Source organism: Nyctereutes procyonoides, unplaced genomic scaffold, assembly GCF_905146905.1.
Source record: "Nyctereutes procyonoides isolate TBG_1078 unplaced genomic scaffold, NYPRO_anot_genome, whole genome shotgun sequence".
NCBI classification, from domain to species: Eukaryota; Metazoa; Chordata; class Mammalia; order Carnivora; family Canidae; genus Nyctereutes; species Nyctereutes procyonoides.
Window position 1 is genome coordinate 803,935 of NW_026575117.1, and position 15,611 is coordinate 819,545.

The window sequence follows — 15,611 nt, forward strand, 5'->3', positions numbered from 1 at the left end:
ATTAATTTGTTACCATGAATTAATTTCTCAACTGGTCAGTAAATGTATGCCTTTTATGTCACTTTGATCGTATCAATTGTATGCCTATAGTCTCTCCTACTTTAATGTTTTAATTATTTCCTCTAGCAGCTTTTCAAGTCTGTATTAACATTTCAATAATTTTTAACATTTTATATTTATTCATCTTAGAGAGAGAGAAGAGAAGCAGAGGGATAGGGACTAGCAGATTCCTTCTAGAGTACAGTCTGAGGTGAGACTTGATCCCAAATCCTGAGATCATGCCTTAATCTGAAACCAAGAATCAGACACTCAACCTACTGTAACACCCAGCCGCTACAACATTCTGATGCTTTTGAGAAATTTCCCAGTTGTTTGTTTTCTAAAATCTTTAACTGCACTTCTCTAGGAATAAATATTTCATGTTATACAGTCATATGTTTTTGTTACTACTCAGAGAATCTGTCATTATCTTTAAGGTTAGTCTCTAATGTTTTCCTTCAGTGATTTATTTATTCTAAGCATTCAAAGTTTTTATATTTTATTTTATTTATTTTTATTTTTTTAAGATTTTATTTTTTTATTCACGAGAGACAGACACACACACAGAGAGGCAGAGACACAGGCAGAGGGAGAAGCAGGCTCCATGGAGGGAGCCCGATGTGGGACTCGATCCTGGGTCTCCAGGATCATGCCCTGGGCCGAAGGCAGGCACTAAACCATTGATCCACCCAGGGATCCCCAGAGTTTTTATATTTTATTGACATAGTCACACATTGACATAGTCACAAGTGTTTTTTATGTTATGTGAGTTGAAGTTTGAAAGGGGGTTTACTCTTTTACCTAAAGAATTATTTATTGAATAGCTACTATATGTTGGGTTGAATCATCTCATGTTTGTAAATATGTTGAAATTCTGTAAAACAATACAGGCACAGTATCTTTTCTTAGGCATGACCCTGCGGTAATGTCCTCTCTTTCTTGTAAGAAAATTGACTTCTATAACTATTTTATTTTTAGTGGATCAAATACGGAATTTAGTGTTCTACAAGATTATTGATTCATCTAGACTTTCAAAATTCTTTGTAAAATATGTACGATATATTTGACATTTAAATATTTCTTAGAAATGTTTCTTTCCTATGGCATCATATGCTATTTACATTTGTGCTTTAAAAAATTTTTTTCTGGTTCATATTGTGGTAGTTTGTTTTGTCTGTTGTTGTCAAAGAGTTAATGTATGGGCCAATGAATGGGTGCATTCTAGTTTTTCCCCCATCGTTTTTAATTTTATTTGTTTTTTGTACTATTATTTTTTGCATTTTTGGTTTTTATCTATATATTGTGTTACTTTTCTTATGAATTTTCTTTTAGTTTGCTGTTCTATTTTACATACTGATGCTTTCAACAAACTAATTTTTAAGTATATATATAAATATATATATATACTTAAGAGATATATATATATAACTTATATATATGAAATATCCTCTAATCTCTGCTTAAAACTTAACCCAAATATTTTTGCTACACATATTGTATTTGATATTATCTAGTGAAACTTAGTGCATTTTGCTTATATTTCCCTTTTGACCCAACAATTACTTAATAGATTTTAAAATTCTCTTTACTTTGGTCCTCATTGATAGCTTATTATGCTGGGATTAAGGATGATTGTTTGCATTCTTAACCACTCTGTGACCTTGGTTCCAGTTTTTATTGTGACCTGATACACAGCCAATATTCATACTTTCTCCAGGTGCCTTGAAAAGAACATGTGTCCTCTTTCATTAGAACACAATTCCGATAAGTACTCACCAGATATGCTTCACTAGTATGAGCCTTAGACCTTCTATATTCTTAGCTATATTTTTCTTCCTGACCTGTTTGAGCAGAGTGGTTTATGAAAGTTCTCCATTATAAGTGTGTCTCCTTGCAACATTTTACTGTTTCTTCCTTATGAAGGTTGCACCTCTGTTATTTGAGGGTATGTAAATTCATATCGATTATAATTTCACTGTGAATCATAGTCATCAGCATTAAAATGATTTTTTTCTTACTGACTTTTGTTGTTCATTTAATACTCCTGGTCTGAATCATTTTCTTTTAAGATTTTAAAAATTATTCTAGAGAGAGCATGCACCCTCACACATACCTTCCATGCCTGTAAGAGAGGGGCTGAGGGAGAGACTTCAAGGCAAGACTCCCACTGAGTGCACAACCCAATTAAGATTTCAATCACATGACACATGAAATCATGACCTTAACCAAAACCATAAGTTGGAAGCTTAAGCGATGGAGCTACCCAAACACCCCTTTAGGTCTGAATATTAAACTGCCAAATATCAAGATCCTTCCTTTCCTCGTTTGGTTGTGAATGCTGGGCATTATTTCCTATCTTTCTACTTTTAGTCTTTTGAATCATTTCCATCAGTGTCTAGCATTTGCCCTATTATTGGCCCTAGTGTCTCCACTCACTGGGAGAGGAAATAGATATGCAATCTGAAAACAGGAGGACCTTCTATCGAAGGAGATGAGTCAGCTAAAACCTACCCATACTAGGGCATATCTTCATTTTTCTCCATAATCTCATTTTTATTTAACTTTAATTTATTAATAATAAGTTTATTATTAAAAATAATTTAAAAATATTTATTGAACAGGTACTAATCATGGTCACATTCTATTCTAGGAACAAGTATGTTTCCCACGAGTATGAAACACTTATGCTGCCTCTGCCGTTCTAATACTCTGTCCTTTATTTCTACTTACTTCCCCTCTTACAGACGTCAGAAATGAGAATGCAAAATTCACATCTTCTTCCAACCCGAGGATGAAAATTTACAGTCCTTAGTCAGGGAAGCTCTAAGGAGGCCCTTCCATTGTCGTTTGGTTTAACAAATGGTACCCAGAAAACTTCCAGCATTCAGTGATTCCCCAGAGAATGTTGAAGGGAAAACTGACTTATCTCCATGGTGTATGAGAAACGGTCTTCTCTTTGGCCAACAAACTCTCTGAGTGTGTTACCATAGCTCTACTTGCTAATTGGGGAAATTATGGACAAGCATTGGGCACAATATGGTAATTAGCTCCCTATGGAGAAGGGGATCTCGGTTACCAACAAGGCACTGAGGTCATGCCAGGGCAGGATGGAAAAGCACCCTTGATGATGCTCATTGAGATATTAGCCAAACTGCCCACGGAGAAGAGGCCAGGTGATAGTTTTCTGTGGAGTCATGTAGGCAGTTTCTGTATGTAAGGAAACCGAGGTTATAAAAGTTGAAAGGAGAACGCTGGTTCTTCTTTCTTTATGTCAAGACAATTTTGGCAAATCTCACCTAGAAAACTGCATAGAAGCGTTGCAGAAGTGTCTGAAAATAAAGAGGACTGCATGTCACTGCATAAAGCTCTATGATTTGAAGGATTATAAAATTTTTATTTTGATTTAGGGAATTTTATTTCCTAATTGAGAAGAATAATGACCATCCAAGCATTTCTTGTATGGCAAAATTACGTTGTCATGTTTTCTCATGAGTCCATGATCTACTTATCCCACTATGATCAGATGTGGGAAATTTGAAATGTCAGAAGGGAAAACTGGATGGTTGAAACTGTGGGGGTAGACATGGAGGTCACCAAGAAGGCAGGGACACAGAATGAGCTCCATTGCTTCATAGGAGGGGTACAGAATTAGATACAGAAAGAAAGAAATGAGGGGTGCCTGGGTGGCTCAATCAGTTAAGCATCTGACTCTTGTTTTGGTTTAGGTCATAATTTCAGGGTCATGGAATGGAATCCTGTGTCAGCCTCCACACGCAGCAGGGAGTCTGCTTAGGATTCTCTTTTGCTCTATTTATCTGCTGTTCCTCCCTTCAATAGATAGATAGATAGATAGATAGATAGATAGATAGATAGATAACAGATAGAAAGTAGGTGATGTCTTGTGAGTGCTGTGGGGGAGAGTCATACAAGGGTCACCCCGTAACAGGGCCTTTCTTTCCTTCACAAACCCCAACCCTCCCTGCATAACAGGTCACTGCTCTTCCCGGGGAAGGTCCTATAAAAGAACAAACTCAAAGGACAGAGACCAGGACACTGGAAAGGTGGAGATGACATCTCTGGAGGAGCACTGGTGAGGAATTTGCTCCAGTCCAATGCATGGTGTGTATTCCTTATATGTAAAGTTTAGAGACCGGTACTTCAAAGAGGCCAGACAAGGACTGAAACCTCTTGATTTTGGTCCCATTTCAAATTGGGCTTTGCCTTAGTCTAAGCAAAAAGTAAGCACTGATAGAAGAAGTAATGTTATTTGCAAAAGTCTTTAGACTCACAGAGTGCTATTTCAATTGAAATGCAAAGTTTGGCTAGTTGATACAATGGAGGAAACCATGAAATAGTCATAAAAGCAAATATTCTTTTTTAAAAAGATTTTATTTATTTAGGAGAGAGTGAGTGATAGACAGAGATCACAAATGAGGGAGGGGCAGAGGGAGAGGGAGAAACCGGCTGCCCTCCTGAGCAGGAGCCTGATACAGGGCTCCATCAAGGTCCCTGTGATCATCACCTGACTGGACACTTAACCACCTGCACCACTCAGGTGCCCCAGAAGCAGAAATTTTTAAGGGACCTTTTGTCTCTGCATGTAGAGAATGACATTAGAGAGATTGTTTTATCCCAACATGTTGAAGCAGAGGGCTAAAATTACATGGTACATTAATATTAAGGGAACAAGTTTGGAAAAACTCAGGACTCAAAACTCTGGGGTGGTTGGAAATAATTTAGATGAAACCCTGGGATTATAGGTCACTTATTTCTTCAGCAAGCTTTCAGGCAAGTGGTGTAGATGAGACGCTGCTGTATGTCTGGTGATTGACAAGTTGTGAAGTTGAAGACAAACGCTTAACGCTAGTGACCAATGAGATTCTAAGGAACCCAAGAGAAAGTGACACTATAGAAGTTATAGGGGGGACTCAATGTGCACTTGTTGCTTTAACTGAGAATCTGCAGAAGGTCCCATTACAAGGAGAAAAAGACAACAACCACAGCTTAAGGCACTGACGATTCCCAGATTTAGAAGGTAGGATAACAATGACACGATTGTTCAAAGGTTCTCCATGCTAAAGCACATGTGAGGAATACACCATTAGTTATGAGCAGAAAGTTACATTTGGGAAAAGTGTGAGACACAGAGGAAGATTGCGTCAACTATGTAGATAATGCAGGAGTGAGGGCATGGGAATTGGGTAAAGGGTTAAGAATGTAAAGAGCTGCACGCTTCCGACGATGGTAGAGACACCAAGACAGATGAAGGCTCTTTCCCAACATGAGGAATGTGTCAAAAGAGGGCGGGAGGAGAATCCTCAGACATTGGAGCTGTTGCATATGGAATATATGTATTAGCAATAGGGATAAAACTATGACCACAGGAAATCTTGTTAAGATAAAGTTTTCTAAAAATATTAGATTACCTAAGACTTAAGTGGAGACTGAGTAAATTTGGAGGAGTGGAGTGGGGGCTAGAAGATAGGCTTTATGTGAGCAAATACCAATACCTTGGTGTGAACACTTACCCCAAACTCAGTGCTAAAATCATTGCAGATAAAATGGCACCATGGGTGCCGTATTAATTCCACCCATTTTTGATCAATTTGCGATCCTTTTCCTTCTCTTTCCTGCCACCTGTTCTCACTCACACCAGCCAACAGCGCAACTACGTTAGGAAGGAAAGTCTCTCTGGTCCCTCCATCCCAAGATCTCTGGACGAGATCACACTGGCTTTGTCCCTAGGAGTCCACCCTCATGGCCAATTCTTCCCGGGTCACTGAGTTCCTGCTGCTCGGTTTCTCCAGCTTTGGCGAATTGCAGCCTGTGCTCTTTGTGCTCTTTCTCGGCCTCTACTTGATCATCCTGAGTGGAAACTTCACCATCATCTCCGTCATCCACCTGGACCGCAGCCTCCACACGCCCATGTACTTCTTTCTCTGTGTCCTGTCCACCTCGGAAGTCTTCTACACAATTGTTATCCTGCCCAAGATGCTTATTAACCTGCTCTCTGTCCTCAGGACACTCTCCTTCATCAGCTGTGCCACACAGATGTTCTTCTTCCTTGGCTTTGCTGTCACGAACTGCCTGCTTCTGGGAGTTATGGGTTATGACCGCTACACTGCCATCTGCCAGCCTTTGCGCTACCCCGTTCTCATGAGCTGGAGGGTGTGTGCACAGCTGGCAGCAACTTGTATTGTCAGTGGCTTTCTGGTATCTCTGGTGGCAACAACGTTGGTCTTCAGCCTCCCTTTCTGTGGCTCCAACAGGGTCAACCACTACTTCTGTGACATCTCCCCAGTCATCCGACTTGCCTGTGCTGAAACCTACATCAACGAGCTGGTCATCTTCATCTGTGGTGTCCTGGTGCTTGTTGTGCCCTTGATCTTCATCTGCATCTCTTATGGCTTCATTGTCCGCACCATCCTGAAGATCCCATCTGCTGATGGCAAGCGAAAAGCCTTCTCCACCTGTGCTTCCCATCTTATTGTGGTCATCGTCCACTATGGCTGTGCCTCCTCCATCTACCTGCGGCCCTCAGCCAAATACTCATCAGGTAAAGACAGGCTGGTGACAGTGACCTACACCATCATCACCCCACTGTTGAACCCTATGGTATACAGCCTTAGGAACAAGGATGTACAGCTGGCCATTCGGAAAATGATTGGGAAGACTGCGGTTTCTCTTAAGACTTTATAGTTAGATATTCAACTGTCCCCACTCGTTTGAGTCAAATATGTCACTGATTTTTCAAGTTATGTTAGTTTCTGGTAATATCAGTCTACATCTCCTTTTCATCTTTTCCTCCTCTTGACTCAGGGTTCTCAAAACGCTCTTAAAAACCTGTATCTCCTGCTCATTCTTTCACTTATTTGACCCAAGCTGTGATTGTGCTCTTTCTTTAAAGTATGTCCAGCTTAACAGGAGGTGCTTGAGTCCAAAGGTGGCTCAGGTGTGAGGGATGACATGGAAGTCATTTACTGCACTAAGAAAGCAGAAGGTTTCAGCCTGACACTCGTTAAGTCATGACTTTAAGGAAGTCATGGTTGTTCTCTTAATCTAAAATTTTATATAAAGATAGTATATTTTACATAAAGATAGTATAATTTTCCCTTTTTTTCCACAGTGTTTTTGTTTGTATCTAGTGAATAACTTGACAGAAAATATGTGTAAAATGTACAACTGCACAGAGTGTAGCTCATGGTAATCAAAGCTTTGTGCATCTTCGTAAGGATCTTTTAATTCTTCCAATTCTCTGAAAATGATCCGTCTAGGTGCCTTTTTGCAACTACCCTTTTAAACTACTTGTTATGGAACATACAGATATGCTACCTGAGTGAGAGGGGAAAGTAACCCACCATCCAGTCCCTGGAGAAAGGCTGGAGAAGAGGTCTCCATGCCGTTCCCCACGGAATGTGTTCAGAAGAGGGAGCGACCCAGTTCAGAGTGGTCATCAGGCCGGTACTTTATGAGAGACTGACTCTGGTGGTCATCTTGCCCTACATGTCCCCTGTAGAGAAGGTCCTTCCTCAGTAACCCTCATGGACCCCACCTTCACTGACCCGGTGCCTGCTGCTTTCCCTTTGCTGTGGCACATGCTCGTCATTCTATGATTATCACCCTCTCTGTCTCTCGTATCCTCCACTGACTCCAATCTTGGCTCACAGGTGTTTGAGGTGGTTACGACCACTGAGACCTATCCCAAGATCTACATGACCTGAATTTCAGACACCTCGTCTTCTTGCTTAGGCCCTCTGCACATGCTAGAGCCCATCAGTATTCTCTTGAATGCAAAATGAGACTACTTCTCTCTGTTAAGTTTATTTAGATTTTCAAATTAAAGTGTGTAATCATCGAGGGCGTCTGAGCGCTCAGTCGGGTAAGCACCTGTCTCAGGCTCAGGTCTTGATCTCAGGGTTCTGGGATCAAGCCCCTCATCAGGCTTCCTGCTCAGTGGAGTGTCTGCTTCTCCCTCTCCCTCTGCTGGTCCCCTTGCTTATGCCCTCTCTCTGGTTCACTTTTCCCTCAAAATAAGGGTATAATAATCAACAATGCTCTTATTTTTAAAAATTATTACCTGTATTCCTCCTTTTTCTCTCATTTTTCAGGTTTTTGGATCAAATATTTTTATATCATTTTCATTCTTAACCATTGAATACTTCAGGCATTTAAAGCGCTGCCTATCTCTGGAAGTATGGCGTGGGCCATCTCTGTTAATTCATTCTGCTCTTTTTTATTTCCTTCCAAGCGTGTTTCCAATGTCACTTTTTGACAAAATATTTTTAGGAAGAAATAATTGTTTACTTATTATAGATATTTCCTTGGTAATATATAAGTAACTTTTCTTATTTATTTATACGTTTATGTGTGTGTTAGGGACAGTATGTGACTGGTACAAGTTCTATTCTTAGAATCCATTGCGCTTTGTCCTTTTTCCAAATGTTTTCCCTATGATATAATTTTATTTGGATTAAAATCATATCATACAATGGATGTTATTTAAATTCTGTGATTAAGGCATTTTAGTACGGGAGTTCATGATTTGTTTTATGTACAAGTCGTCATGGGTCTAGCAATACTGACATATACATTTTGTTGTCGAATCCATTTTGTAATAGATTTGTAAATGCTAAATAAATCTTTTGGGTCTCAACACATATATTCTTTCCTGAAACCCGCCTAAACAATAAACACAGACGTACTCATCAAGAAGCAAACAGGAGAAGGGAATACACAGGAAGGATGAAAAAAAAAAGTTATAGAGCCAAAAACAATGATTCTAAGGAGAAAAACAAAGCTAAAAGCTGGGAAGCCTGTACAAGGAGGGAAACCAACCCAAAGCAAACCAGGTAACAGCCCACAACTGTGTCTGCACATCCTCATCTCATCAGGCCCCCTGAGGCTGTGGAAAGAGCAGGATTGGTTAATGTCTCAGGAAGGAGCACGGCAGGAGGCTGAATTCATGAGTTTTGCAACTAGTGGCTCTCAAAGACTGGAGTTTAGAATTCCTCAGCATGGCTGGGATAGAACTCCATAGATCCCTCAGTGTAGCTGGGATGGAGCTCCAAGGGTGCAGCAGTTTTCCTGCAGAAAACCAGCTGGTAACAAGGGGGCAGATGGCATGATCTGAGGATCACCTAAGGTGCACAGAGAGAGACTGTCCACTCTTTTTTGGAGCAAATGTGTGAAGAGATGAATTTGCAGACTTGTCTCTCCAGGGACAAAGGAGCTGAGAGGTGTCCTTTCCTCTCAGCAAAAGCACAGAGAGGCTCCCTGAGGGCAATCAATACAGACACTGGTTGTCTGGCCTGCTTTGCTTCTCATGCCACACTCTTGCACTCTAGGACGATTGCCCTATTGGTCAAACATAGATTAAACCCAGCTTGGCAAGACTCTCCCCCAGAGGACCGCTGCAGGTCCATGCCACATCAAGCATCTAAAGTATGGAGTTTGAGAATTCAACAGGCTTGGCTAGGATAGAGTCCAAAGTTTACTGCACTGTCACAGCAGCCAAGCAACCAAGAGACAGAGTGAAAACAGCAACCTGAAAAATACTTGGGATGCACAAGGGAAATTATTTACTCTTCTGGGAGCAGTAAGCTTGGAGACCCCTTCTAGGGACAGACAAAGGAGGTAGCTGGTACCATTTCCCTCCACCACCTCTTGGCATAAACCAACTGCAGTAAAGAGCACAGCACCACCACTGGCTGCCTAACCTGCTTGCACCAAATCCCATCCCCCTCTGTGCTGCTGGACTACCCATCGTCTCAGGTAACTGTGCCTAAGGACCAGTGCAGCAGGCCTCTACCACAGAGGACCAGCAGAAATGCCTGCAAGCACTACATCGCCTGACCACAGTCCTCTGCGAGTCTTCAGTTCTAGAAGGAGTAGGATAGGACTCATTTAACAAGCATACAGAGGACACTGACTCACTCACCACACCCTGGCCGAGATCTGAACACTTCTCATGCAGGCAAGGAGAACCTCTGCAGATGACTGAGCTGAGGGATAGAGTAACAAGGACACATTAGAGGAGCGCCCACAGCACACTAGAGACACTTCCTGAAGCAACTGGCCCCAGACATTCTATGACCTTTTCTTCATAAGCCATTACTCTCAGAACAGAAAACAGAACAGGCTCTCCACAGTTTCTGCTCCTGCTAGCCCATGGCTACCACCATTTATTCTCCATTCTCTCTCATGAGTTTGGCTATTTTATTTAAGTTTATATTTTTAAATTGTATTTATTCGTGAGAGACACACAGAGAAAGATAGATTTAGAGAGAGAGAGAGAAAGAGAGAGAGACTCAGAGACACAGGCAGAGGGAGAAGCAGGCTCCATGCAGAGGGCCCAAGGTGGGACTCGATCCTGGGTCTCCAGGATCATGCCCTGGGCCGAAGGCGGTGCTAAACCTCTGAACCACCTGGGCTGCTCTGGGTTTGGCTCTTTTAGATTCCACTTATAAGGAGATCCTGTAGCATTTGTCCTTCTGTGACTGGTTCATTTTACTTATTATAATGTCATCCATGCTCTTCCAGCTTGTTGCAAAGGACAGGATTTCCTTCCTGTTTTTTTTTTAAGGCTGAATAATATTCCTGTGTATGTATATACCGCAATTCCTTTTCCATTCATCCTTCCATGTGGACCTTTTGTTGGTTTTCACATCTTGATTGTTGTGAATATTGGTGCAATGACATAGGAGTTATTAAAGGTTAGAAAAACAGATCTCCCATTTCGATTGTAAAAATTGAGGCAGGATTATACATAGTTCTCCTCTGTATGTAAATCAGAATAATCCACTTGAGGTATTTAAACGAATGAAAGGTTTCATAGGGGCATTAGAGACTTCTACATGTGTTGAAATCTCGCGAGCTAATGGCAGAAGAGTTGGTCTTGACCTCTAGAATTGAAAGGATTGTAGGGAGCCCCTCCCTACCTATGGTGCTGAGTAATGCAGCCCTGATGAGTGATTCTCAGGACATCAAAGCCAAGGGCAAAAGCCCATATCTGCCATTTCACAAGTGCTCCCATAATGTGCTCCCAGAAAAAAATGACTTTCTTCCTCTTCCATTATCTATAGAGTCCTAAATATATCTAAAATTCTTCTGGCAAGTGTATGTGTTTCAGGACAGTATCCCCCTGTTGCTGCCCCAGAAGGTGACACTTTGGCATGTGGGTGATTTTGAGCTGAAGGCACTTGATACCTGTGGACTCAAGACAAACTTTTATCTTCCCTTAACCACACAGAAAAATCCAAATTGGGGGTGTTTCCCAAAATAAGGGTTATTAACATATATATTTCATCTGAGTGATGCATCTACATGGTAGGGCAAACATCTAATTACCAAACATCTACTCCTGCCCTATCATGTTTATGGGGATTCTCCATATGGCCACCTGCTAATTTTAACTGATTTTCTCCTGTTAACCTGCATCATGTCCATTTCTTAATCCAGCTAGTTAGACCTTGGAGTAGAGGGGAATAGTTGCTCCCTGACATAAGGAATCTGGACGGACTCCAGGATTTTGACGATTTTCTGTCCTTATAGAGGAGTACAGCAGAGAGACCCTTAGTGTATGTATATGCACTGTCAACAAAATATGACCAACACAATTTTCATGCTTGCATGATCAACATGCCCTTCTTTTCAACTTTACATTTTCAAACAGTAGTAATTAATATGATGCTAATATGCCTCACACAATGAGTATCTGCATCCATCTTCCTAAAAAGGAGACACAGAGTGCCCCACAATAAAATCTCTGATGGTCTTCTTTCAAGTTTTAATTATGAAGCAACACATCTTATAGAGCCTAGCATATTGGGAGGAGGGAAATGGTCCAATGTGAAAAGATATATGTAATTAAGCAACCAAGAAAATAAAACACAACTACATAAATCCTCATTTCTGGAATTCATTACAAGCTGTAATTTCTATTTATGTTGGTTTTTTTTTCACCTACTGAACATTCTTTTGAACTAAGCTACCACATTTCCTAAGGCTCTAGCCATTGGCAACTTTGATTAAGTGAGTTTGTTTCCATCAAAATGTGCCTTTGTATGTGAAGTAATGAAGCATGCCCTACCAACCCTCTTAGATTCCAGTCGTACTCTTCCCCTCCCCCAGTAGTGTAGTTGTGACCCTATTTTCCATAAAGATTAGTACCCATAAGAAGACAGCAAGAGAGGAAGAAAAGAAGGAAGAACCCAACTACAAAACTGTCAGAAAACAATGAACTGAAGGGCAAGAATAAGTCTTTGCCTAGTTACTTTAAATATCTAGGAAATAAGTTATCATAAAGAAAAGGCAGACTGGTTGAATGAAAAAACAAACACAAAAACAACAACAACAATAACAAAAAGACAAGAAACAACAATATCATGTCTCTATGACATTTTCTTTAACTTTTAGGATGCTCATAGACTAAAAGTAAAGAGGTGGATAATCCATTAAATTAATAACCAACAATAGGACAGGGCTGGTTCTCTCCACAAAGCCAAGACTGACTAGAAATCAAAAAAGAGGGCACTTGATGGGATGAAGGGAGCTCTTGACGGGATGAGCACTGAGTGTTATGCTATATCTTGGCAAATTGACCTCCAATAAAAAAATACATATAAAAAAAGAAATATTAATAACTGTTAAAAGATAAAAAAGTCATTATATGATTGGATTGTTTGTTTCTTTGGTGTTGAGTTTAATAAGTTCTTTATAGATTTTGGAAACTAGCCCTTTATCTGATATGTTATTTGCAAATATCTTCTCCCATTCTGTAGGTTGTCTTTGAGTTTTGTTGACTGTATCCTTTGCTGTGCAAAAGCTTCTTATCTTGATGAAAGAAACAAACAATCCAATCATGAAATGGGCAAAAGACATGAAGAGAAATCTCACAGAGGAAGACATAGACATGGCCAACATGCACATGAGAAAATGCTCTGCATCACTTGCCATCAGGGAAATACAAATCAAAACCACAATGAGATACCACCTCACACCAGTGAGAATGGGGAAAATTAATAAGGCAGGAAACAACAAATGTTGGAGAGGATGTGGAGAAAAGGGAACCCTCTTACACTGTTGGTGGGAATGTGAACTGGTGCAGCCACTCTGGAAAACTGTGTGGAGGTTCCTCAAAGAATTAAAAATAGACCTGCCCTACGACCCAGCAATTGCACTGTTAGGGATTTACTCCGAAGATTCAGATGCAATGAAACGCCGGGGCACCTGTACCCCGATGTTTCTAGCAGCAATGTCCACAATAGCCAAACTGTGGAAGGAGCCTCGGTGCCCATCGAAAGATGAATGGATAAAGAAGATGTGGTTTATGTATACAATGGAATATTACTCAGCCATTAGAAACAACAAATACCCACCATTTGCTTCAACGTGGATGGAACTGGAGGGTATTATGCTGAGTGAAGTAAGTCAATCGGAGAAGGACAAACAGTGTATGTTCTCACTCATTTGGGGAATATGAATAATAGTGAAGGGGAATATAAGGGAAGGGAGAAGAAATGTGTGGGAGATATCAGAAAGGGACACAGAACATAAAGACTTCTAACTCTGGGAAATGAACTAGGGGTGGTGGAAGGGGAGGAGGGCGGGGGGTAGGGGTGAATGGGTGACGGGCACGGAGGGGGACACTTGACGGGATGAGCACTGGGTGTTATTCTGTATGTTGGTAAATTGAACACCAATAAAAATTAATTTATAAAATAAAAAAAAATAAAAGGGAATGGGACAGTGAAAAAAAAAGTCATTATATATGATAAAAGTTTCAATTTAACAGGAAGATATCACAATTACAAAAAATGTTCGTCTTACATTAAATCACCAAAATAGAAAAAACAAATATTGTCAGATCTGAAGTGAGAAACAGACAGCAATATGATAATGGCATGAGACTTTAGTGCCCCACCCTCCGTAAAAGGATCTTTCAGACAGAATGTTGGCAGGGAAACAGAAGAATGGAGCAATACCGTAGAACCAATGGGCCTGGTACAGAACTTTGTACCCAACTGCCAAGAATACATTTTCTTTTCCAGTGCATGTAGAAAATCCTCCCAGATAGATCATACGGTATGTCTCAAAACAATTCTTAATAAATTCAAGAACAAAAATATTCCAAAATTTTTTTCTGATTTCAATGGAATGAAACAAGAAATCAGAAACAATAAAAATGCAAGAATTCACAGATGTGTGGAAAACAAACATCATTCACTAACAATCATTGGGTCAAAGGGGAAAACAAAAAGGAACTTAAATAATGTCTTGATACAAACAAAAGTGAAAATACAGCATACTTAGACTAATGGGATGGAGTCAAAGCAGAATTAAGAGGAAAGTTTATAGCCATGAATGCTAAAAAAAAAAAAAAAATTCTCACACACAACCTGAAATTACGCCTTCAGGGAAAACAACAAAAAAGCACAAACTAAGTCCCAAGTTTACATGAGCCAAATAATAACAATCAGAGTAGATGTAGACACTGGAAAAACAATTCATACTGAGTGAAATAAGTCAATCAGAGAAGGACAAACATTATATGGTCTCATTCATTTGGGGAATATAAATAATAATGAAAGGGAATAGAAGGGAAGGGAGAAGAAATGTGTGGGAAATATCAGAAAGGGAGTCAGAACATAAAGACTCCTGACTCTGGGAAAGGAACAAGGGGGGTGGAAGGGGTGGAGGGTGGGGGGTGGGGGTGAATGGGTGACGGGCACTGAGGGGAGCACTTGACAGGATGAGCACTTGGTGTTATTCTGTTGGCAAATTGAACACCAATAAAAATAAATTTATTATAAAAAAGAAAAGTTTTCAATGTTATACTTCTCCAAATAAAAATTTATTAAATTTGAAAAAAAAATAAAGATCAACAAAGGGGTACTTTTTTGAAATCAAAAAGAGACCAAAATCTAAAAAAGCTTCACCCTACTAATTGAAGAAAGGAGAGAAGACTCAAATAAATACAATTAAAACTGAAAGAAGGGATCCCTGGGTGGCGCAGCGGTTTGGCGCCTGCCTTTGGCCCAGGGCGCGATCCTGGAGACCCGGGATCGAATCCCACGTCGGGCTCCCGGTGCATGGAGCCTGCTTCTCCCTCTGCCTGTGTCTCTGTCTCTCTCTCTCTCTCTCTCTCTCTCTCTCTCTGACTATCATAAATAAATAAAAAATAAAAAAAATAAATAAAACTGAAAGAAGCGTCATTTCAGTGCATGCCTCAGATTCAGAAAGGAGAATCAGGGACTACTTTGCAGAAAATGCATTAGACAAAGCTCGACTCCCATTCATGGATAATACTCTTAACAGATTGGGTATAGAAGGAATTTATAGAAAATAGAATATCATCCAAACATGAGAAGTTAGGAAATCGCCCATGCCTGACAACAAAGGGGAATGGTGGTGTGTGACACAAACCATCCACCAAAAAACACACATTGATGTGAAATCTAAAGAGTTAAATTCATAAAAGCAGAGCCTAGAATGGTGGTGGCCAGGGGCTGCAGGGAGGGGAAATGTAGGGATGATGGTCAGGGGAACAGGGGAGAACAGTTGTTGACGAAGGA

At 40.4% G+C, this 15,611-nt stretch overlaps 1 protein-coding gene across 1 annotated transcript; it reads left to right on the plus strand.

The window, feature by feature from the left end:
- The first annotated feature begins 5,796 nt into the window (after positions 1-5,796).
- LOC129515402 (olfactory receptor 10R2-like) lies at positions 5,797-6,738 on the plus strand. The gene has a single exon (XM_055334308.1). The coding sequence runs from the start codon at positions 5,797-5,799 to the stop codon at positions 6,736-6,738; it is 942 nt and encodes a 313-aa protein (XP_055190283.1).
- Positions 6,739-15,611: the final 8,873 nt, after the last annotated feature.

Bases quoted from the DNA above. Each gene is read 5' to 3' on its own strand.
- LOC129515402 (XM_055334308.1), top strand. From the start codon at position 5,797: ATGGCCAATTCTTCCCGGGTCACTGAGTTCCTGCTGCTCGGTTTCTCC.